The 25,662-nt window shown below is 40.4% G+C and overlaps 1 protein-coding gene across 2 annotated transcripts in view; it reads right to left on the bottom strand.

The window, feature by feature from the left end:
• Nucleotides 1–25,662, bottom strand: part of SLC38A9 (solute carrier family 38 member 9) — a 49,122-nt gene extending 23,460 nt beyond the window's left edge. Inside the window, exons 1-9 of one of the 2 annotated variants that reach the window (XM_072860322.1) lie at nucleotides 25,437–25,662; nucleotides 16,639–16,787; nucleotides 8,369–8,501; nucleotides 7,661–7,782; nucleotides 7,448–7,511; nucleotides 7,243–7,336; nucleotides 6,096–6,266; nucleotides 3,417–3,476; nucleotides 979–1,176 (exon numbers count right to left, since the gene is read on the bottom strand). In XM_072860322.1, coding sequence (XP_072716423.1) covers nucleotides 979–1,176; nucleotides 3,417–3,476; nucleotides 6,096–6,266; nucleotides 7,243–7,336; nucleotides 7,448–7,511; nucleotides 7,661–7,782; nucleotides 8,369–8,501; nucleotides 16,639–16,742 — 946 coding nt within the window. In that variant the 5' untranslated portion in view covers nucleotides 16,743–16,787; nucleotides 25,437–25,662. Of the gene's footprint in view, nucleotides 1–978; nucleotides 1,177–3,416; nucleotides 3,477–6,095; nucleotides 6,267–7,242; nucleotides 7,337–7,447; nucleotides 7,512–7,660; nucleotides 7,783–8,368; nucleotides 8,502–16,638; nucleotides 16,788–25,436 lie in introns of those variants that run through there. The other variant, XM_072860323.1, reaches the window with a different exon arrangement.

Below are 25,662 nucleotides of genomic sequence, written 5' to 3' on the forward strand. Positions count from 1 at the left end.
CTCCAATGCCATATAGTGGAACTTGTTTTACAGGATTGTCCAGGGAGCAAAGGAAAAAAAATTAACTCCCTATTAACTGTAAGACTCAAGCAAAGCACGGTAGAAAGCTTGTGGATGATTAACAAACCAACCAGCAAACCACTCTGAGGCACAATATCAGCTGCCAGCAAACTACTGGAAGAGCAACTGGAAAGCTGCCCAGCAGAAAAGGACCTGGGAGGTATTGGTTGACAGCCACCTGAATATGGGCCAGCAGTGTGCCCAGGTGGCCAAGGCGGCCAATGGCATCCTGGCTGGTATCAGGAATAGTGTGGCCAGCAGCACTAGGGAAGTGATCGTGCCCCTGTGATTGGCACTGGTGAGGCTGCGCCTTGAATACTGTGTTCAGTTTTGGGCCCCTCACTACAAGAGAGACATCGACGTGCTGGAGTGTGTCCAGAGGAGGGCAAGGAAGCTGGTGAAGGGTCTGGACCACAAGTCTTATGAGGAGCAGCTGAGGGAACTGGGGTTGTTTAGCCTGGAGAAGCGGAGGCTGAGGGGAGACCTTATCACTCTCTACAACTACCTGAAAGGAGGTTGTAGGGAGGTGGGTATCAGTCTCTTCTCCCAAGTAACAAGTGACAGGACAAGAGGAAATGGCCTCAAGTTGCGCCAGGGGAGGTTTAGATTGGGTATTAGGTAAAATTTATTCACAGGAAGGGTTGTCCAGCATTGGACCAGGCTGCCCAGGGAAGTGGCTGAGTCACCACCCCTGGAGGTATTTAAAAGATGTGTAGATGTTGTGCTTAGGGACATGGTTTCGTGGTGGACTTGGCAGGGCTAGGTTAACGGCTGGGACTCAATGATCTTAAAAGGTCTTTTCCAACCTAAATGATTCTGTGATTCTGTTCTATGATTCTACTCATTGGAGTAGCTTTCACTGTTTTCTATACATTTTAGTAACAAGGAACCAATGCTTTAATAGTATTTGTTACCTACCTAGGACATTAAACTTTGCAAAGAAGGATGGAGACTTCAGATTTAGCAGGGGTAGAAGAACAGCAACCAGGTAAAATGGTACTGTTTGTGATTTATCCCACCACTCCTCAAAGAGTTCAAAACCTGTATTGTTGCCAGAAGAGAACATCATACTCCTCTTCTGTGGTGGGTGACTGCTAGCAGCACTTGGACAAATGACTGGAAGAAAGTAAAAGAAAAATATTCCCAGATGAAAAGGGTTTTACTTGCACAGAATCTTCACAGCCAAAATCCCAAAATTTCTGCAGAGTGTTCTACCTATAGGGAATAGGACCACTCAAAAGCAATGTTTGACAACTCAGTTCCTACCTTCCATTTGTTTTTTTATCAGTTCAGTGCTAAAATTTCAATGCTAGGCACCTTGCACTCTAAGCTGACAAGTGCTACAGTTCTTTCAGCCAAGCACAACAAAGACACTAATTTGTCTGAAGCCTGAGCTGTGGCACAGGATCAGCCTTCAAGGCCACATACCTGTAACTAGGTGTGTTCAGTGTCTACATGCACCTGCTGGAATCAAGTCATACCAACACACTTCTGCATCTGGCTGTGTATTTAGCATTTGTAATCTGTCTCTGCACACTTCAGTAAGATCAAATGAACCAAGATGGAAGTGCACCTGTGTACAGAAGAGCCTGTATTACTGTACTTTGCTCTAGGAACACACAAACCAAGGATGACAAGAAAGCTACCATAACAATTGGCAGGTCGAAAACTCACGCACCAAACCAAAACACCATCATTTTGGTGCCGTGCCAGATGCAAGTACATCACTGCTAGACAACACAACAGAAGCAATTTAAGATATGCTGCCAAAAGGGAACATCACACTCCTGTTACATGGTGGCTGATCAATGGCAGCACCTGAACAAGTGACTGGAACAAAACCAACCAAACAAGAAGACCCCTTGATAAAACCATGTTTATTTGATTTTTGTTAATATCAGCATTTCTAACACATGCCTACAAAGTTATGTGTTGAAATATGAACCTGTCTTATTGTTCTTATAACATTTTATCTTAAATTTTGGCATCCCAAAATACTTGATAGCCTTCCTTCCACATTGGCTGCATGCCTGTTCTGTTACAAAGGCAAAGGTGCAGAAAGTATTCTGTCAAATTTTGTGAGAGAACATTATGTTACTTCCAATTTTCTCATTTGCTTTCTCTCCATGGCTTGTAAGAGGATTGTTTCACAGACCTTGAAAAATGCTTTTTTTCTTATTGATCCCCTTGGTAGCCCTGAATGCCCTGCCAAAAGTCATCTGAGCATCTGGCAGCCCTTAATTTTGTGAAGCAGCTGCTTTAAATCTTCCAGTTGCTGGAGGATGCTGTGGAATATTGTTGTCTACTTTGTCTCCAAATTATACCCCCTACTGCATAAGAATGGGACAGAACAGCAGAAGCCAGAGAAAGCACAAGAGAAAGAGCACTGCAGTAGCTATTGATGCCTTGCTGGTAAGGATTGTAGGAGAAACATGATTCAACGATAGCTCAAATGCAAATCAACTGGTTTTCAGATTATTTCTCAACTCCTTGCCTGATTCCAAACAGCTGCTCTCCAGAAACACGGCTGCAGCTAGTGTGACACACAGCTGTCCAGCTGGTACTGAAATTGTTCCCCATTCTCATAAGCACCCAGGATAGAGAAAATTTTCTGCTTCATAACAAAAAACTACATGTTCAGTTACTATATATAGGCAGGAAGATCAGAGGCTCACAATGCCTAGCTCCTGCCTTCATTCTACATTATTCTGCCTACTTAAGAACTCCCAACAGACCTATTTTCATATGTGACTGCAGTTTCTTCTCTCTTTCTTCTCATTTGCAGTTGTGCAAATGTCAGATCCTCCACAGAATGCAAGCGGACACTCATGTAGCTGGACACTTGCTTCTTTTTGCGCTCAGCATCATTAAAGCTATTCTTACAGTATTTTTTAAAATACGAATGCTGCTGCAGAAGCAGTGAGGAGCAAAGATGCCCCAGCCAAGATTTTGAACAGTAAACAGATCTGATGTGCCTCAATTTTAGAGTGCGAAAGTTAAAATTCCTTAAGGCAATTCCTCATTGTGCAACTACTGTTAAGAGGTCTAACATTCACAGTTTTAAGGAGGATCTATCTGGGTATACACAAACTTGTAATTTGCTTTTTAATGCTTATCCCCACCCCCACCTTCTTTCTTTCTTTTTTTCCAATTATTAAGCTTCCCGAGTGTGTGGTTATTTGTGGAAGTACAAATCTCACATAGACAATTACATTTTTTTTTTTATAAAACAAGTAGTTAGAACTTTCGATATACATTTTATAACTGGAATGTGGTTAGGCATGGAAACATGATGATTTGCCTTTAAACCTCCTCCCCCCAAACCAGGAAACACAACACTAATAAGTGCTTCTTACCTTTGTTACTTCCATTAGTGCCAGGGACAATATCTGTTACATTAATGTCATGAACAAAATCTGAAAAGAAGAAAATCATCTTACTATCAATGTCCCAAACCTGCTATTAGGCTTTTATCTGTTGACTTAATAAAAATGAAGGAAAGAAAGACTTTGGAAAATTACATCAGAGTCATGATACCACAGCTTGCATTCCCCCCAGCCCGAAGTCGGTATTTAAACTTTCGAAGTATTTTAAAGCAGCCCCTCACTGTACTACTTTCTTCTCAACAATCCTGTCCATTTATGAAGTTCCCAAGCCTCCCCTCCCAGCTGCTCATTCCTCTTCCCCCAGCACACCTCTGCTTGTCCCAGCTCCTCTGTCTGCAGTGTTGTTCAGTAAGTTGGTGAGAAGATGCATCTTAAAACCAGCCTCTTTGGGGACAGAAAAAAAGTGCATGCAACCATACCCTTAGTCCAGATGGTATTATACGGAAAAAGCCCCTACTCATTTTTCTAATCTTTTTTTCAGAAGAGGGTTTGTGGGATGTTTTTTCCATGTTGTATTTTAAAGAAGGGAATCTCTGGAAAAAGGTTTAAGCCCCACTGTCTACTGTTATCTCTAGTAGTATTTTGTTTCCAAGTACACTCCTGTGCTACTTTACTGCTCTGCCACACCAGATATTTTTGAGTTTCTGCAAATTCAACAGTATGAGAGTACTGGATAGCAGTTTCTTTTTATTTACATATATATACACAAAGAAAATGCCCATCAGCTTGGAAATTTAATTACTGTATCGCTGGTTAAAATTTGCTTTTGCTGCATGTGGGAGTATTATGCATACAGAAAATCAACTGGGGCAGTAGGCCGCGGATTTTTTAAAGGCAATTAACAGCAGCTTGTTTCTCATAAAGAAAACAAAAAGTCTTGTGGGAAGAAAACTATTTTTTGTTTCTTCATTTTGATTTATGACACCCTGAATCACAACTGAGTTTCTCATACTTACTGATATCAGTTCACTGTATACAACAGTCAGAATATTTAATTAAAATCATTCGTCACCTCCTCACTTCACCATTGTTTTGCATTGTTACTTACAAAAAAAGTACCTAGTGTGAAGCCATCAAGAACTGACAAGAACTGATAGCTCTTACAGAATTAGAGCACATTAAAATTAGTTATAGACAGATAGCCAACTTATGTTTCCTTTGTATTTAAAAAGTGTTTTAGGACTAGCAATTGCATTTGTGGATTTATTTCTGTTTCATAAAACAAAAACAGAACAATAGCATGGGACACCATGTTAAAAAAAAAAAAAAGACAGGATATCATACTTGGCTTACAGTTTTCGCATTCTTTGCATACTACTAATTTCTACACCATCCTCCCTTAGAAAATCAATTTGCTCCCACCTAAATTGTGTGTGCAGATTTTTTAAAAAGTCATCCAAATGTACTAGAATTAAATACAGCAGCTTGCTTAGAATAACTTAGAAACGCATGGCTGGAAGATGACATTGTGTCAAACCTACATCCTATTACCCATTTTATAACTTAGTAATTAAGTAGCCACTATGAAAATTGGGACAAGAATCCAATGATTAAAGTTATCACAGAGCAAACAAGTAAGAACCCCTAACAGATATAGGGAAGTGATAAAATAACAAGCCAATCTCAGGGAAAAGCAGGACTTTTTTCCTAGAAAATGAACTGTTTTGATCATTCTGAAGTTTGCTTATTAGAATTGGAGTTATTTGGTTTAGAATAATTTAGGATTAAAGTGCTAACCTTATTAAAAAAAACAAAGTCTAAAATGAAATGGCCTTAACAACGTATGAATTAGGTCAGCTGTAAAATACACCAGTCATTAACCAATAAAGTAAAGTATGTCCTTCAGGGATGGTGGGAACTCTAATTAAACATTGTTTAAGAGGTATAAGTGTCTGTGCTGTTATTTTCCTCAGAGATCTGTTAATTACCTTCAAAACAGAAACTCTTGAATCTTAGTCGTGCTATTCAACGCTATGAGTCAGATTTTCAAAGCTTTCAATTCCATCATTTATTCCCACAACTCTACGTACCTAATTGATTGTATCCACAAAAGCTTGTGTGTGTGTGCACATACAAGGGTGTAAACAACCAGTATGTTTTCCTTTGTAGCAATGCCAGTCTAAGAATTATTCTTCCACTGTGCTACAGTTCATCATTCCCTCAGGGACGCTTGCAGAAACTTTCTATATGGCAGCATTCTAAGTGTGTTTGCTGAAATCTAGAATGAAACTAGATTTTTTTTTGTTAACCTGGATCATTTCAACAGCCTAGCCTGTTATATAGCTGTGCAAATAGTTACAACCATGCAAACAAGGGGGGAGTGAATATACAAAGTGGAAACAAGCAACCAGGTTTGGGTTGTTTAAAGTACACCAAGAAGCCTCATTACTGACATGCAAATCAGATAATTGGTACTTTTGTCTTTCATTAAAACCACACTTTAAGAGAGAGATTGAGAAATTGGCTTTGAAAACATACATGACTGTGCCCATAATTCCACAGACAGTTACTTAGTCTCACTTGACTTTTCATGCAAACTAACAGAAAAATCAAGATTAAGCAAAATGGACAATCCTTTTTCAGTATAAAGCAAAGTCTTCATCTTTCCACAAGATAGCTGTAAAAGTTAACAAAAAATGTATTACTTACTGTATATAAACTTTCCTGTGTTGAACAGAAAGTTGGACATAAGCACCCAATAAACAACCATGGCTCCAACAAGTGATACCATAGAAAATAAGAGGCTTGACCATTGACCAAAGGATCCAAAGTAATACTTGCAAACATCTGGGAATTCCCAGTTTGAGGTATCTATTAAAGCTGAAGAAGATACAAAAAACAGAAACATATCTAAACAAAACGTTATATTAGAGTCAGTAGAACTCTTCATGACAGGATGTGTTCTTGTTTCAGAATATTCTGACACAATTCACAGTGCTTCCAAGGGTTAAGAAGATTGCTGTGAACTTTGAAGTGTAACACTCATTAGGTGTTCAACTGAAGGAGCATGAAGAAGTAGAAGCATTTATTGTGGCCATACTACTACTTTGAGTACTTCCAGAAGCACTGGAATAAGACATGGTGGCAAAAATGCAGCCATGCATTTGCAGCTAAAGCCTTTTGCAGGAGTTATGGCAAAGTAGGCCAGACCATGAACTAGTCCTCAACAATGCCCTGAAATGAGCTGTCACAAACTGGAGGTCTTAACTGCCTTTATTGAGCAAGTGAGGGGTTAGTTTATGCATAAAAGCACCAACTACAAGAGCTGCAAGATGAGTTTTGAACAATAAAAGTACATTCTAAGTAGAACCACTGTCAGTGAGGCAATTGTCCACAGATTGCTTCCAACACAGAATATATGCAAGTATTAGGGTAGTACAGGCATACAACACAAGTGGATGCAGCTACAGCCCATGCTGTTCCACTGCGGAACATGATCAGAAATACATGTAGAGAACTGGACAGTGGTTATGGAGAAGAAGGGAAGCCTCTAACTCCGTAAGTCCCCAAACGCTTAGTAAGTGAACATCTGAAACCTTGCTTGCTAAGAGTTTGGGTTTCACTGTAATACTTAGGTCCCAAGGAACTGAAGGATAATCTAGCAGGGGAAGACAGACATTTAGCTTACAGAGCTTAGATCCAGACTACAAAAGTAGGGAGACATTCAAAGGAACAGCTTTTATTTGTAGGTCAGGTCTAACATAGAGTAAAGATACAGACAAACTAAGAATCTATTAGATCTCTGTATTTCACACTCAACAGAAATATTTGCATAACGAAGCTTTGTACTTCTTACGTATCATTTTCCGTGATTCCACAACCCTGTAGCAGCAATAGAGAGTCAAAATGCCCATCAGTAAGATGAGAATGATTCCAGAAGTAAAGCCTGCCTGTTAAGAGGGAGAAATACTGTTTACTTTATCAATAACACTACAGAAAAATGAAGAGCAAGCCATGTTGCCAAAAACATTTTCATATGCATACACTTTGCATAGTTTTACCTGTTTTATTCCCCATGGGATACTTAATATAGATGTACCCATCATTGTATTCCATATCATAAATCTAGGAAGAAAAGAAAAAAATCCAGTCAATAATTTAAGAAGCACTCTTACTTCATACTATCCTCTTAGCTACAATAGTTATCCATACAATATAGAACATTCAATAATAATGCATTTTCTGGCTAATAAATGGCAAGGTGCTTAACATACATTGTCACTATACTGGAGTTTTTACCATAGCCATCTGTGCAATTGTCAACTTTAAAAGCAGTTCCTAATGGACTGTACACGTAGATTTCATCAGGAGCTGGAAGTACATGATCAGGAGCAATCTAAAAAATTGATAAAAACCAAGACTTATTAGTAAAATTAAAGTAACTATTGTCCCAAATACAGCAAGCAGCAAGCCAACTGTTCTAAATCACAAAATCTTTCCATGAAAAGTGCATTTAAAAAAAAAAAAAAAAAGTTGGACTACATTAATTTTCTCCCCAGGAAAAGAACAGCTGATAGTATTTTTATCTAGATAGCAGAAAAATAGATTTTTCTTCTGCAAAAGGTCTGTAACATACTATGCACAGATCATGCTAATTCAACCATTGCAGCTGACCACTGCTTAAATCCCCTTACAGATGGGAGAAATTAGTACACACATATAGGCAGCCTGGACCACTGTTAGAAAATTCAAGCTGTTTATATGTTTTCTTTGCATGGTGAAGGCATTGCACAAGAAGTCAATCACAACTTGTGATAACACAAGACCTTGTTAAGGTACTCAGCCACTAGATATTTACTTCAAAGCAAGCTGCAGAGCAATTCTCCCTCTACCTTTATTTGTGTGTCTTTTATAAACCTAGGCTGTGGAAGACCCAACATGCCAGAGACCACTCAGTTGATCTGGCCCTGTTTTTGCCTTACCAATGCCCTGTCTGCAGGAGACGCAAGTCTGCTATAGTAATGAATCCGCTTATTCATTGCTGAAGCTTCATCAGTGACTCTTTGCATGTCATCGTTCACACTGACTACGTTTGTTGGCTCCACATGAAACGGTCTAAAGGAGGGGAAAAAAAAGGAAGAAAAGGAAAACCTTAAAACCCTAGAACAGAAGAGCTTACAACTCAGAGAACAGCTTAGCATCACTCAGGTTGACCGTGTCATTCACTGACACACAGCAAATGCAAAAATATCGCTGCCATGAGGGAAGCTGCCACCCATGAAAGAATCGTATGTTTACACCATTCATATTAAAATGGCCTCTTGCCCAGATTCTGCGGGACAACCTAACATCAAAATTCAGACCTAATATCCAGTCTACTAGTTCTCAACTATGAGTCACACCAGAACTACATGTTAAATAAGTTTGGCCAAGCTTATTAGTGCTTATAACCAGTGTTGCTAGAACTAGTGATGAGGAACAGAGGCAGAAATAGCATGAGAATGCAGAAGCAGAAAGAAGACAGAGAAAAAGAGAGGAATGAGAGGTGGTAACGAGGACCATCTATAAAAAGGCTAGGAACTACTAATCTAGCCAAAAACATTGTATGAAATTGTGTTTAATGGGGAAGGAACCAAGCTCAAATAAGTCCATGTGCTCATAGTATTTTTAAGCCAATGCAACCGTGAATGGAATTTGTCACAGAACATGGAACAACAGATGTCCATTTGCAGTTCTGAACTACTTCACAACTTCCCTTCAGATTTAATTCAGGTAATCACAGAGAACAGGACTGTCAGCAACAGAAGTCCTACATCTCTCATACAGAGATGTAGAGTATACAGGTGGTCTCCCTTCCCTCTTCCTCAGCTGAGTTAGACTCCAGGCATGGTCACAGCCACTAAAGGAGAAAGCAACCACACCATACACCCCTTGTTTTCTCTGCTTTTCTCTACACACGTAGGTACTGAGCAGAGTGAAAGCTGCTCCTAAAGTTAACAACACAACATAAATCTAGCTTCATGCAAGGGGCACTACCAGAGATATGCAACCTAATAAAGATATTGCAGAGATTTTTTTTTTTAAATCAAGTGTAATTTACTTCCATCTAGGCATCCTATACTATTGCCTAAATGAGACATTCACTCCTAGCACTGACAGGCTAATTTCTCAAACAAGAGAGGGGATACTGGTGACCTGTAAGCCTTCATACAGGGTTTTGGTGTTTTTTTTTTCCCCCTCTCACCAGTGCTTTTAATTCCCAAAGCAATCTCACCAGCTTTCTGATCTTCTTCCAGGCTGATGTTTAAATCACTCAGAAACAAGAACCACCCCAAAACCAGAACTCACAAAAGTACAGATCACAACAAGTTTCAGGCTACCAAGAGCAGAAATTTGATCAGCAATAAATACATGCCATTTTTCCTGTAATATGAGCAAAGTCTATTTGAATTGACTGTTTTTCAATACCCACTTCTGGCTCAGACTACAAAGGAATGTGGTCAACCCCTCCTGCCCTAGCTCTCAATACAATGACAAACGTCCCATTCTCTTTCCCAGTGAATCATTAAGCATTTGCACCATGGCACCACCTTTTATCTGGAAGGAAGAAAAGGAATACAGCTCTGAAGCTGGTTGTTACATCTTTGGAAGAGATTAAGGTAGGTCCTTACTCCTGTGTGCTTAAGGGGACACAGCAGGTAAAAGTATTTATGGGACTAATAAAAACTAACTGACAAAAGTGGAAAACAGAGAAAAATAATTTCCTTCTCCACAAATTCATTCTTTCCTTCATCTTAGACATCATTAATTCTTACATCTTCCTTCATCACGGAAAAAATGGCTTAGATTTGCTAAGCCGTTTCCCACTTACTGAAATGAAAGTAAACACACTTTCAATTTTTAAAACATTCTCAATTGACTCTTTTTTTCCATGTCTTTGACATGAAGGGGGAAATCCCCATTTCATGTGTGGACTTCTGTGGTGTTCTTATAAACAATTAAGAGAGATAGTGCAATTAAACAGGAATAAAATTTAAGCAATAGCTTTATTACTGAAGTCAGACACACACAGGGCTAACTAATTCCATAGGTATGTAATGTACAAAAATACTCATGGACAGTCAGCTCTAAAGGACTTCACTTGTTTTAGCTTAAAATTTATTGGGCTGATCTAGTCATTGGACACTGCTAAAAAATATTTCATTAGAAGACATGTAAAATAAAGACTGTAGTTATGAAAACAGGAAATGTAATATGTTTAAATGCCTCCCCACTGCCAGTCAGCTCTCTGTCGTTTTCTTTTTGGATCACTGACACACATTATATTTAGAACACAAAAAGTACATGCTTTGCTAATTATACAGCAGCTGCATAGCGTGAAGAGCTTCATGAGGACTACCTCTTTCCCCATCTCCAGTTAATATTATTAGTACATCCCCATAATCTTCCATTGCTACTGTGGAAAAATTACACTGAGACAAAATCTGCATTTTGTTTCAAAGCGAGCAGATCTGTGGCAAAGATTTCCTTCAAAATGGTGTTCAACAACTGCTGACATGGATGTCAAAGAAAATTATTCCAGACTGGAAGACAATGGGAGATTATTTTTTGAAGCAATTCAAGTTAAAGCCATGGATGATTTTAAAATTAAAATAACAGAAAACATGAATTTAACATCCTATTTTATGGGGAAAGCAGTGTTGTTAGTCAATGACCAAACAAATATCAAGAAAAATTTCACGTGTAGCAAAAACATATCTGTCTGAAGGTAAGAAATTCTTTAGAGAATATTTCATTTTCTTCAGTATTATGAACAGAGTCTGGATTGAACAAGCAATTTATAGTCCAGCACAGAACAGCAGGGTATGATCCAGAATCCAGAATATGGGTGAGGAAAAAAAAATTAAACAACCCCAAAGAAATTCTATATATTTGTTGCTGCTGCTTCCTGCCTGGAGGAGTGCACATGTTGAATGCTGCCAGTTTTTGGGCTACTTCCCCTCTTGATCCCTTCTGGTGCACATCTGTTGCGAATAAAAACGATATAAAGCAGCAATTAATTTTCTTTTTCTCAGGGTACAACTGAACCTCTAGTCTTAATGAGGAAGTGACTATGCTAAAATAGACTGTCCACCCATCAGTTTTGTCGTTGTTAGAGATCTCTCTGAAAACACCAGTCTGACCTGGAAGCTATGCTGGGATGCAACCTTTTTCCCTGATCTCCACTAGGAGAGGGTAGCACTCCGTCTAGGATCAAGATCATTTCCCAACCCCCAGCTACACCCAGATCGAAGACTGGTTGTAGGGCATACTCAGATAGAAGTCTGAGAAGCTCTCAAAGACTCAAAGAAGTTCTCAAAGACTGATATTTTCAAAGCCCAAAGCAGGTAGGATATAATCCGTGATGTATTTTGGAAAACTCTCTTTAGGGACCTTAAGTCTAGCAGACAAGCACTCTGTACATGCAAGCAGCAGCAGCTGCAACAGATACCTAGAAAACTTTCCAATTTATACAGGCAATCATTATTATATCTCTCATGTGGCAAAATGGTTACGAAAAGGATGTGGGACAATGTGACCTGGGGGAAGAGGAGAGGTTACGTGACTAAAGGGTGCGACTATTAATGCAAAACAGTGCAGACAATTTCCATGCATTGAGATAGATTATGGTGTCCAATAAATTTATATACCCATACTAAAAAACACAATTGCAATTTATATTTCAATACCTAGCCTGAAAAACAATGCTCTTTTTACCAGGACAAACACACCAGTAAAATGCAGCTGTTTTCCACAGCAGAACGTGTATGGACAAGATGCAGGATCTCATGCAGGAGGTTCATGCCTCCCATACACTACACCTTGCATATGTACTTCAGAAACCATTCCCATTCCCAGAAAACATGCAGCTACACTCATCTGCTACTTATTTCTCACTCACACAAAGGGACAGTTAATAAGAGTTCTAGTGCTGGTCCAGGAAAAGAGAGAAGAGGGCTTCTGTCCAAACTTCCTCACATTATTAACTTGGGTAGCAATTTTTGCAAGCAAAGAAAACAAAAAGAGATGCTCATGATTAAAGTTGTTTCAAATATTGTGCTAGGCAAAGTTCAAGTGTTGGATTTGGAGGGCTAGGGGGAACAGCACAATAGGAAAATTTGTTTGGCAAACTACATACAATCTTGCAACTGCTAGCATTCATAAGGGTGCTACATCTTTTTTCTGCATATTTTCAGCAATGTACTACATCTTGCAGAGCAATGAAGCAGTAGGGCAAATACCTATCTCAATAAGTTTTAAACTAAATAATACTGTTTTCTGAGTACCTTTGCTGAAATATTCTTAAACAGAAAGTAACTAGTTCTGGACATCTGATCAAAAGTAGTGTTCTGAGTATTCAGCTGTTACAATATAATATAATTTTTTGTATCAGTGTGTGTTTTGGCTCTACATGATGGTATTAATGACTTCACATTAGACCAACTTTTCATATTTAAATAAATATGAAAAAAAAAAAACCCTCTTTACAGAATGCTAAACAATTTATTTCCTCTCCTCCAAAAAGGCAATGAGGAGCCACTTTAGCTTATTGCACAGATTTCTTTGACACCTCACATCAATCAGTTACTGTTCAGGTATGTGATAGGACTATTATACAGAAAAAAAGCTAGTAAATTCCTATGGCTTTATTGTTTTACTGAGTCACCAAATTATTATAGGAATGCTGTATATGGCACAAGAGAAACTAAGGAGTATAATTTCCAGGATAGTGAATAAATTTAAGTAAGGAGAAAAAGCAATAATAAGACTATACTCATAGGTTGCTATTTCTTAATCAGGAACTGCCTATCTGGATAGGAACATTACGGATGTCAGTGCACTTCTCTTAAGGAAACCTATTCCAAAGAATTCCACGACTGACTTGATTTTTACTTTCTAAGCTGTCTGAATTTACATAAGCATTGTAAATAGTATGCTTACAGTTTATCCTATAAGATCTTTATTCTCTTGGCAATACATTTTATTTAAACTTTTTCCACATTCATATCACCACTGTCATCATAATGATTACAGCATGATGACACAAGTATCTTAAAATGCTGGATGCAGAACCAAAATAACCTTTCAGAGCACAATACTGTCGCCCCTGTTGCTCACAGGATACCCATTTCAACAGATAAAGACTCACAAGCCTTACCACACCACATTTCAAGCACTGCTCCCTCTTCTGTGTCAAAGGCAAAGGTATTCTACTCTTCTCTTACAAAGAAGTACGAAAGTGCTTAATTAAGAAGGTTCTCATACTTCCCAGTTAGGAAGTAGGAATATTCGGAATTAGTAAAAATGTTAGCAACACAGAAAAATGAAAAGCAGACAATGGAGTAAAAAGACAACATGGGTGTGGAGCGGTAAAAGCATGATGAATGCAGAAACAGTAGTTTTGCACAGGTTAGTCCCGACCATCGTTTACCTTTTTCTAAGTTAAAAGAACTTTGAAAACAAAGGAGAACCAACCACTTTTGCATTAAAAAGGCTTCTCTGAATGCCAATCTACAGGCGCTGTTTAACTTAAAACTGCTTAATTTCACCTACTGATCTCTCCTACATTGTGTGAGAACACTACGGGACTTCAAAAAGAATAGGAAAAGGAAGAAGGCTTGATCTCCCTTTAGCAGGGGGCACTGTCAAGTTTTTTCATATGCAAAACAACTAACACAAAACATCATTTGTTTCTTTGAAGGTTCAAGTATTCCCGAAGACAACTGCAGTATCTGTTGACAACTAACAGATTTAAAGAGCAGTCAGAAGAAAAAAAGAAGCTCCCTCTCTTGCATGCCATAATCATCAATAAGCCATGGCAGCAATGACATTCTGGTTTTTAAAGGGACCTACAAAATGGACAAAACACACCTAATACAGGGTAATTCGGGTCATTGTGAAGAACAATAACATCCTCTTTAGGAGGATTAAAAGTGGCTTTATATTTTCCCCAAATTAGCAAAAAAATACTAGACAAAATAATTTACAACTCTGAAAAACAATTAACTTATTGTTCTTATGTAAACACTGAAAAGCATACCTTTCAAAAATCCCAAATCCTCCAAGCTGTTAAGAAAACCAAATAACTATGTAAATGCCATCAAATCTCAAACAACCCAAACAAAAGAGCAGAACACCACCAAGAAAGACAAACAGTGATTATAAGCAAAACACTTCAAGAGCTATCTCAATCAAAGCAAAATGACCACCCACCAACATCTGATCAGGTTTCTGAATAGTGCGTTAAAAAAAGGAGCGAACTGAGCAGAGCAAAGCACATACTATTGCACTTGCACTGTTTGATACTTTTATGCATGATAAACCTCTCTCCCTGGAGCTGCTACTCCCTAAAGCTCTAATGAAGAAGCCCTTCAAACACCCACTGCTCTGACCATGCCTGAGGTAGACCCTGATGGCCTGTTCTTCCTCATCCCTTCTTCTAAAGATGGCACTGCATTTTCTAATATGCAGAGACGGAGTTCAGCTTTGTTTGGTCCCATTACGATTTCCATGCTTTCCTGATACCTCAGGGCTCATGCCCTTCATCTTTGTGCCTCTGCATGCTTGGAAGGCAAAACACTAGGTTGTAGAAAATGGGAGAAAGAACTCAAGAGAGGAGCAATAAAGACAAAGAGGATGGATCTGCAAAGCTGGAGGCTGTGGAGGTGGGAACACAATCCAAGTACACGCTTCCACTTTTGGGGAGGGAACCAAATGCTACATGCTATGACCTTTTATGAAGCTGAGTCTACAAACTTAAGAAATCACAAGAAAAAAACACACAATGAGGAAGCTATACCTAACGTCACTTTCAAAAAGTGGATCTTGGCATTTCGATATATCACAAAGGTGTAAACTTCTCTCGTTACTCCTGCATCACTATACCACCTGAAACCCATTGCTCCTCAAACACAACACATAGACTTCCCCCAACACAAGGAGCTCCCAAAAGCCATATAAATGAGCAGCCGTCTTATGCCAGGAGGGCCTCAGACACTCCTCAGAAAGAACATAAAGCAAGAATTCATTTCGCACTTTCCTTTTCCCACCTGAAAGTACTCTACTGTTTCCTAATCTTTATATATACAATTCTGTATGCTTCTACACCTGTGCTCCGTTTGTTCCCCCGGGTTCACTCAGACCCTTATCCTCCTTCCTTTGCTCGCAGAGAAAAAACAGATTGTTTAGTCCCTGGCTAACATGCGAGCAGGCTCTCACGGCTTTCCAAAGTTGCAGGCTGGGACAGCAGCAAAACACTATCATTAAGAACTCTTCTTTTTGCTGAAGTGGGCCCCAACAAGAAGATATTGTATACAACAGTGCCATCTTCAGTTCCTTCAGGAAAACTGCTCTACTGAAATACGATGCTGGATGCAAATGGCAAAAAAGTCATGAATCGAGTCCAAGAGGTAGCACAGTCCCATTCCTTTGTCTAAAAAAGCAGAATTGCCGCCTCCAGCTAGTATTAGAAGGTTAGTTCCCACTCCGATCTCGGTTTTGGTTCCAGGACCAGCTCACAGAAATCTTAACTGCAACAGCAGAGGAAGTCTCCCACTCTGATTCTTTCGGGAAACAGAGCTGTTAAACTCCTAAGAAAACATGCAAAACAACCACTTAGCTAGATATGCATTGTTTTCACAGGCATGGCAAAAAGGCTGGGCTGCCGAATTTTTCATATTTGCTCAATCTCAAAAAATACTACAGCTTTTTTCTCAAAGGCAGTAAAGGTTGCTTAATTCCCTCAGTACTAGCAAATGATGCATTTTTCCAGCATCACCTGCAGAGAGCATACAGAGCCATTTACACATACCGACAGCCATTTATCTACACCATCTGGCAAGCTTTCTTACCTAACCTCAACATTTCAGTTTGTTGTGCTAAATAAAAAACATCATGCTTCAGTATACACACGCTATTCGGTGTTTGAAGAGCACTGTAAAAGCCACATGCCAAGTTCTTATTGGAGCACTCTCGCTGAAGTGATGTCAATAGAAAAGTCTTACCCTTATAAACAAAACACAATATGAACATCTGTTCACCTGGTGCTTGGAAATAACATCATACAGAGACAAAGTAGGAACAGTTTGTACTCAGATCCTGGTTTCCAAATGTTAAGTCTTCTGTCTTTGTAGGATTCTGCTGCGATGCTAAAAGCAAAGATTAAACAACTCATTGCTATGTAATCATTCTGTAGGTTCAGTCTTTCTCATACCTTTTGCACTTAAAATCTTCTGGATTGAACTGTATATTCATGATGCCATAATGGCTTTCATCGCCTCCCACAGGAACCAAGAGAGGTTTGGTATCCTCTTCCATATTTGGTGAATGTGCCTCCTTCTAGATTCCGTCAGTTATTCTGACCTAAAAAAAAAAAGGAAACGAGACAACTGCAGTTTAGTAAAACTGTGTCCCTGCTACTAATTTAGCACTGGCAGAGTCCCACAGCTTCAGAAGCTCCTGGGGTGAAAATCACCCGAAAATCCCTTCAACTTGCCACTTGGGAATTCTCATTCCATAATGCAAACAGCACGGTGCAAGTACAGTGGGGACAGTATTTTTTACAACACATTATCCATTTAAGTAAAGTGGTCAATGTACAATTGTGCTCTGAACCTCTTTTAGCACCACAACAGGCAATATAAATTAAAGGAATATGATGGATGCTGTTGCTTATACAGGCACTGAAACAGGTTTGTAAAAAGTGGGGCTCGGAATCTGAATTTCCTTTGAGCTACCACAGCTAAGAATCAAGTCCACCATGTGCAAATTAACGTTAAGTATATTCGTATGTAGGTCTTATCTTCCTGCTTTCAAAGTATGGGACTCCTTTTCTTACTGCATCCACTGTAAGACCAGTGTGATTTTTAAAGGAGCTGTATTTCCAATTTGTAACAGTACAGCTGAGAACAGTTTATCATAGTTACTAGAGACTATTGTTTCACTAAATTACTTCAAACTTTGCAGCAGACACATATGCAGTTTTCCAGTGTATTTCCCAGAATAAAGATCGGATTATTGCAGTCTACTGTGTCCAGGCTCTTTGAATTAAAGGCAATGAATGGCTTAATAATGCATTAATAATAATGTATTACACACAGTCAGAGCACTCCTGGCCAAACAATGGGGAGCAGATCGCTTTTAAGCTAATGGAATTCTACTTAGTCTGAATTACAGTCCTCACATGGGACTTGCTGCGGTCTCGTGTGCAGCTGAACAAATGTAATGGCTTTAACAGCTCTCATCCCTGCTACCTCCTGAAGAATTCCTCAGCCAGGACTCCTTCTTCAAACAAAAATTGTAGAATTATCTGCTCTTTCAGAGGGCTGTTTCCTGATGCTTTAGAACATTAGACAGGAAAGACAGATGAGAACCAGAGCCGGCACAAGATAAGGAAAGATGGCACTGGATGTTTAAAACCTGGGGTGGTGATGCAGGAAGGTAAGACAGAAAGAACAAGGTGTGTATCATCCTTCTGCATCCTCATGGAAATACACTGTAAAGGCCCAATCCCAGAAATTACATCAACCTAAGTTAAGCACTGACATGGCTCTATCCCTTCCTAGCTGCATGTCACCAGTTCTCTTGCATTATTAGCTCATCCTGGTAATGCCTCCAGCAGAAAAACCCCAAAGAATCTGAAGGAGAGGATGAAAAAGGAAGGAAAGTCAGCAGTTTTCAACCACTTCGACTCTCTGGGGTTCAAACAATTGCTAAAGGAGGAGTGGGAGAACACTGAAGGAGTAGGGGGGGGGGACTGCAGAAGCACTGACTAAGACTGGCTCAACCTGTTGAGGAAGTGCATTTTAGAGTACAAGCACCCGCCTCCCTCTTTCCGTCCCTGCCCCCAGTGTGCTGAGCACAGGTAATGGCTCTCTGCTCTCAAGGGGCGGGGACCACTGGAGGCTCCAGTTCATGGAAATGCTACTGAAAGCACTAGTCCTGCCCTTGACAGCTCAAGGGCATTTGTGTGATCCCACACTAAACAGGACTGGGAAGACTGATCAAGATGAAAATTAACCGTTCTTTCTCTTGCTTTAAATCCAAATCAGTGTTGAGCTTGGAGCTTGTTGTCTGGCTGCACATGCTTGCGTGCTTGTGCAAAGGAGGGGATAAATAGTGCATAGGTGAAGGCCATTTCACCTGGCAGTGGTGCCAGTTTCCTCCTAGTATCAGCATCTATGATGAGATTTGAATGAAGTTACTAAGTTTAAAGGCATGATCTTCTCTTGTTCATTTTAGCTCTTTGAGAGGACATAATAAGCGATCCGTGACAATAATCCAGGCAATCTTAAGAGCCTTATTTGCACTCCGTGATAGCATCCTCTTTCTCTTGCACTTCATTTTTGCTGTCACTCTCCTCTTTCCAAAGCCTTTCCAAGATGGGGCTTCTCTTACCTACCTTAACTTGCTGCTTCCTCTATTCGGCCACTCTAGCCCTTCTATAAACCATCAGTTCAGATTCTTTACCCTAAAGTCCTTCCCTTCCACATCATTGCTGCTGGTTCTTTGGCCTCAACTGAACGTCTTACTTGCTCTCATCCTTCTCAGCTCCTCTAGTGAAGCTCAGCTTTTGAATTCCTGCTCCTCATTTCCTCTCTGTTTTCTGTCTCTCCTCTACACTGTCAAAACTGCTTTCCAAACTTGCCTTTACTAAGCACTGTTTACAAAGAGATTTCTTAGTTCACAGCAATATTTTTATTACCTTTCATGTGGCACTCTGTTCCTTTCCAAACCATGTTAATAGCTCCCCTCTTGTTCATTTCTTTCCTATTGATTTCCCTTATTTTTCTATAGCTCTAGGTCACCTTCCTCCCTACTGATTCCACAGTACATTCCATTCCTTTTACACCCTGTACCCTCCCACTGTTAAATTCACCCCAGTGCACATCAGCTTCCTCCAGCAGCCAAATACTTCTGAAACAAAACTACAGGCCCCAGAGATTTCACACACTGCTACAGATATCCACCTACTCCTCTGCCATTCCCATTACAAAACACTTCTTGCATCCTTCTGACCACACCTTAAGGCAGCAGCTTTCATGGGCTTTTATTTTTTTCTTTTAATTGTCACCTCTGGAGTCTACAGCCTCTTTCTTTCTAAGACCTCACCAGTGGTCCCAGGTAGAAGACTGGTAACGTATTATCTTCTTTTATTCCATTCTTTTCTCTTTTTCACCTTAATATCCTGCATGCTTTTTCTGAATAGATACACCTAGGTCTTAAAAACAGATCCCTTGTTCTGCATTTTGCAACACTCTGTGGCTAAATCCAAAGTGTGATTTAAACTCAAAAATGCAGATGAAAATTTAAATTCCTAATGGCTGAACTGAAATTCAAAATAAATTCAAACCCCAAATACTCAGAAGTGTTTTTAGCCAGAATTTTCCAGAAGACTGCTGTACTGAAATCCCTTCCTTCCACAGGACCTGGTTTATGGTGCAGATTAAGCAGACCTTAAATGCTAATTTAAGATACTGCTTTGAACACATCCCTTCCTTAAAACCTGTTGTAAATAATGTATTTGTACTTTACAATTCAATCTGACAAATGCAGACAACATTGATCACCAGTTTAATTTTCTCCACACCATAGCTATAAATAAAGAACCCAGAACATTTTATAGTATTCCATGAAGAAATATAATCCTTCCAAAACATAGCATATGCTAAGTGGGGCTTGAAAGCACAATTTGGGGCTTACGGAGTTGTTGCTTACTGACTTTTTAGGGTCTACTTAAAAGCTGGATTGGCAAAGACAGTTTTTTTAAGTGCTTATAGTTGAGAACAGATAGGTGAAGCTTATGACCAGCAAACTGATTACTTTACAAATAGATGCAGCTATCATATAGGTAAAAGCTGCAGCTGGAGCCAGTACAGCTTAAAAGAAAATTGTTAAGCAGAAGATCAAAATGAAGAAGAATGAACCTGATTAACCTCTCCTTTATCTAATTTCTACCCCTTTTGGCTGGACTGCATTCTCAATAAACATTTTTAATACATGGGATGGAGCCAGTTGTGCTATCTGAACATACTGCCTGACATTCTCCATTACAATAACCTCTTCTCAACTGCTTACTTTCCTAGTGTCTTAGTTATCTAAAAATTTTTTTATACTGGGTATCTGATCTATGTTCACCTCATTCTAAAGGTTTCTTTTAAAAACCTGTGATATTATATGCAGTATTCTCTGTAAGGTCTTAAAAGCCTATAATCAGGACTGGCATGTCAAACACAAAGAATTAATGTCAAAAGCCAAAGTTGCTTGACAAATCTCATTCTGTTTGCATATTTTATGATACATCATGGTTACAGTTTCCATAAGCCCACTGTTGCATTCAGAGAATTACTATGGATCTCTGGGAATTAACATATGGCTGCTTGGAAATGGAGAAGGCTGTTTTAAGGATACCTGACTCATCTGTTGTCAAACTGGATTTTCATGCCAGTGGGAAAGAGGTTCCTGCTAGCTGTAGTGTACCTGGATTGGTGATATGAATTCATGGTACTTTGTCTTCAGCAGTGCTATGAGTTAAAGGCATCGCTCTTCCCCACTGCTCATTCTCAGAGTCTTTCCTCCCACTATTTGTGGTGGCACAGCTATTTGTCTTCTTTCTTGTCTTGGTGGAATGAACAGGACTGGGAAATAGATCTGCCTAAAAAAATAAATCTAAAGAGGAAGATAATTGTTTTGGGTCTGGTTTAGGGTTGTCTGGGCTGTAGTTCTGCAGAACCAGCAGTTTCACTGTCCAGTTGAAGAGACACGGGCATGGTTTCTGGAACAAAGAAGGCAATACTGCTGGAAGCATAACTAAAACCATGGCCTGAGGTACCACCTACTTCTGACAGTACGCTCCCCATTTTTCTCCTGCTTAGAACCTACTTCGTGTAATGCTCCAAAAGAAAGAGCATTTGTGCTGTGCACCACTGAATGATGTTAAATATTTTGAAAACAACCAAGTAACTCTCAGACTGAGCATTCAAAATTAGTGGATTTTCCTCCTATGCTTTATTCCCTATCCTTAGAATAAGGATAATGCTAATACTTGCCTTAGCTCATAGATGTGTTGTGAAGAGAAATTAACTTTTATGTAAAACTTAGCTGTGATTCGTACTAAGCACTGCAAAAAACGTCCAAGAGGAACAGTTACAGTTTGCTGAGCAGCAAATAAGGCAGATCAGTCTCATGCAAAAGTGAACTGAACTCTATCACTTTGCTGCTCTAACAAAACGTTTCATATTCTGAGAACTGTCCAGCTTGAGAAAAATAATGATCGGATAACTAAGTATTTCTAATCAATACCATAACTCATATGTTAGACAACCAAGACAACCAAGACTGCCCAGGGAACTTCATTTTTCATTAAACTTAGCTAAATTTAAGACTCCAACCTTTGAATATTTCCACTTTGCAACTTCTGTCCTTTTAAACACAGGTTTGTGTGTTTACTTATCTGCGCAGATACTAGGTTCACTTTGTAACATATTTGGTAATGAATGAGAAATAGGGATTTTCTCCTCAACATATTGCACCCTATGTTCTCTCCTAAAAATCCTTCTTGTCTCTCCAGGTCCTCTGCCCTTTGCTTGTCACCATTCTACTCTCCTGCAAGCTCTCTTCTTTCACCTGCAGGGACCTGCTTTCTGTCCTCCTCTGCCACAAACATCATGTCTCTCCTCTCTTAACTTCTACTAGTGACAGCAGAGATGAAGATCAGAGAGAGTGCTAACTGCATTCTTCCACAATAAAAATCTTATTGATAAGGGGGGAACAAAGCAAGAAATTTTATGTTTTCTCCTGCAGCATACTGCGTTGCTGCTGAGGGGTAAAGGCTGTAAGAATGTTTTCTCTCCACCCACATCACTCTTCCTTTCCAACTCAGCTTTGGTGAGGAAAGTGTTTGGTTTTGCTTGTGAAACTCCTAACCTATCATGTAACAGATACCTGCTACTTAGTCCTCCAAGCATTTGACTCCAGGAGGAGATACTCTGGCTTTGCTACCCCCCCATGAAAGTCCGCTTTAAGTGCTGTTGAAAAAGCCTCCCTAAATTTTCATGGCTGTATCTAGCATAGTTATTAAGATAAGAAGGTAGATCTTCCACAACAGCCATGATAAAGGAAAAATATTCTTGACATACCTTTGTAGTACCAAAAACTCCAAAAATTTGAAGGAATGTTGACACTAGCGTCTTTTAAGAACTGTTGTTCACTGCCTTAAGCACACTCAGTTGTCCTCCTTTCACTTACAAAGGAATGGCTACAACTAGAAGGAAAATTTGAACTACTCTTCCTGATATAAAAAATCTGTCCAAACTTTTAGCATGCTAAAATAAGTTTGGGATTCTCTTCTGGGCAAGGGCTTAAAACAGCAATTATTTTTTTCCAATCACATGTTATCAACACAGTCCTAATCATCATTAATATCTAATCACCTTCACGTTCGAACACCATTAATGTCAAGGTATCTTTCAACAGTCAAAAGTCTGCACAGACTTTGAATCCTGTTGTCCCTTTTCTTTTCAGGGTATAATATCACTGGTTGCCTGTGGTGAAGCTGTCTTAGTATGCCCTCTTGCCCTATTTATAATTCTCCTACAAACATCTGAAGCACTACATCAGCAGGGCAGCAAAAGGGAACAAGTGGATGAGAATTTAATAATCCAGGTTTTCTGCTGCTGGTCATAAACTGTGCAGCAATACCTAGGGGTACACAAGATAATTTTCCTAGTCTCACTCCGGGCTACACTCCACATGACTTTCAGATGGTAATCTAAACTGGGCTAAACCTTCTTTAGTCCTGACTGGCTTGCCCCTATGGGTTTCTCCTTTCACTGCCTTCAGGTTCTCTCTCTCTCTCCTGGTTACCAAGTCTGAAAAGCTTCAAGGATTGAAGACAAGGACCCAGCAGATTTAGAAACCTCATTCTAGCCTGGTGGCTGTGCCGTGGCCTGATCTTCTTTGTACTGGATGACAAATGCATATTAGTTTGCTTGCACTGTGAATCTAACAATGGTAGTTTATAGCTCGGCTACAGATGTGTGTGTCAATGCTTTAAGATGAGACACCCATCTTAATAGATCGTTCAGAGTTACAGCCCAGGCCAAGTAAGAGGGTTACCAAACAGGTTTACCCCATAGCAGGAACAAAACTGTGTTCATTTAGTCAGTCATCCTAGTCATCCCATGAGCACAGACTGCGCTTAGCTGGTTTGTAGGACTGCTGTTTATCAGAGAACCTTCCATAGAGGGCAGGGTGAGGAAGGTAGAGAGGGGCACTACCACCACAGCCTCTACCATGCCATCATGGCTACCAGTGCAGTTGGACATGATGCTGGAAAAACAGCAGCTGGAGCTCTCAGAGCTGTTTATGCTCCACGTTACTAAAGCTGAAGTTGCTGCACAGACATTAGCAGTGGTTCTGTAACAATTTCCCAGCATAGGAGACCCAGTGGACCAGCCATCAGAGACGAAGCCAGAACTCTTAATTTGGAAGTCATGCACCTTAAAATAAATGATCACAGAACTTAGTCACCTACAACTTGTTACTTTTCAACCTGTTTAATTACACTGCAGTCTTAAATTATTTTGGTAGGAATTTTGCCACCAAAAGCTATTCTTGTGCTTACGTGCAACAGCAGTTTTCTTTGAGATTTCTAGTGGTTCTTAAAAGGATAGCTTCCAGTCAATTAGACTACACAAATAAAACTGTGACTATTTAAACTGTGGACACATTTTGTTTCATTTCTTATTTAAAGTCACTACTCCTACAACCCCACCTCAAACTCATGGTTGAAATGCAAGAATCCACTAATGAAAGTATTTAGTTCAAATAAGGAAAATTATTTTTAAAAGTGCTAGTTGGTGTGACCTGGTCTTCTCTTAAATTCTGAGCAGATGAATGGATGAATAAAGCTCAAGATATAAATCTCAAGTAAACTGCAGGCTGTGCACATGTAAATTGTGAGAAATAAGCAGGGTCTACACTGAAAGACAAGGACTTCAAAGCAGGACAGAAGAATTCCTCGATTCCTCTTTTGGGACAGTGAGTCCTCCATCAGAAGGGACTGAAGAATGCTATGCTGGTCCTAAGAGTTAGTAGCATACTTTCAGAGCTCCTTAAAACTGGGACAGCTTGCCACCAGTTAGCTTGTACATACTCTCCTACAACTGTATTGGTTGAAGATGATTAAAACTGTATAAGCAATGTAAGTTAATAACTTTTTGGGAAAAAAACCCCCTTGAATATATAAGCTTGCACCACTGTTGAGCTTCTGTGTGCCTCAGACTGAACCAATGGGTATGTGGTCACTGCCAGATGATAAATTTAAGTAGAATTAAGAAGAAACGGAACATTGATTTGACTTATCTTTGACAGATAAAGCATCTATTATTTGTCTATAGATTTTTTTTGTGGAGAGTGTAAAGAAATAGTTATAACAACGTTAAGTTATCACCTTAGGAATTAACTTAAATATTTAACATTTTAAAGTTACTGGGTCCCCGGGCCTGTTAAAACCTACGTAAGGTTTCCCCTGACTTATGAATCGCCCGAAAAGCTTTCACGTCGTTTCTGTACATCAGACAACACTTTGACGTTTTGTTCGTTTTCCCACGTAACACTCGAACCAGACACGGCGTCACCGGTCAGTTTCTGCGGCCCGAGCCGCTCCTGCCCTGGCCCCCTCCTCCCCGCAGATCCAGCGCCCTCGGCAGCAGGCAAGGCGCCTCGGAGCCCGCCCGCGCGACGGAGCGGAGCGGCCCGCCCCGAAAGAAGGCAGCGCCTCGGCTCGGCCGGCCCGCCGCCCCCCTCAGGGGGCTGAGCAAGCCGGACTGCAGGCGGCGCTCCGGCCAGAGCGGGTGAGGCAGCGACACCCGCCGCACCGCGACCGTGGAGCCTCCCCGCCCCGAGGGCCCCGCAGCGCGCCCCCGCTGAGCCGCCCCTCCCGCCCCGCGCTGTGGCCGGGCCTGAGGGCACTGCCAGCTGGCGCCACACAAACAGACGCGACTGCTCTACCTGCGGCAGCGGCACGGCACCGCCTCACTCCGCTCCGGCAGCCCCGCACTTCCGCGGCGGCAACAGGAAGCACCCCGAGCCGGGGCCGGGGCCGGGGCCGGGGCGGTGGCAGGACGCTCTCGGCGGCCCCCAGCGGCGGGCGTGGCGGGCCGCGTAGTTCCCGCGGGCGGCTCGACTGGGGAGGCCGCCCGGGCGCTGCCGAGGGCAGGACTGCGCTTCCCAGGGA

The sequence above is a fragment of the Ciconia boyciana genome, chromosome 4 (assembly GCF_034638445.1).
Source record: "Ciconia boyciana chromosome 4, ASM3463844v1, whole genome shotgun sequence".
Lineage (NCBI taxonomy): Eukaryota > Metazoa > Chordata > Aves > Ciconiiformes > Ciconiidae > Ciconia > Ciconia boyciana.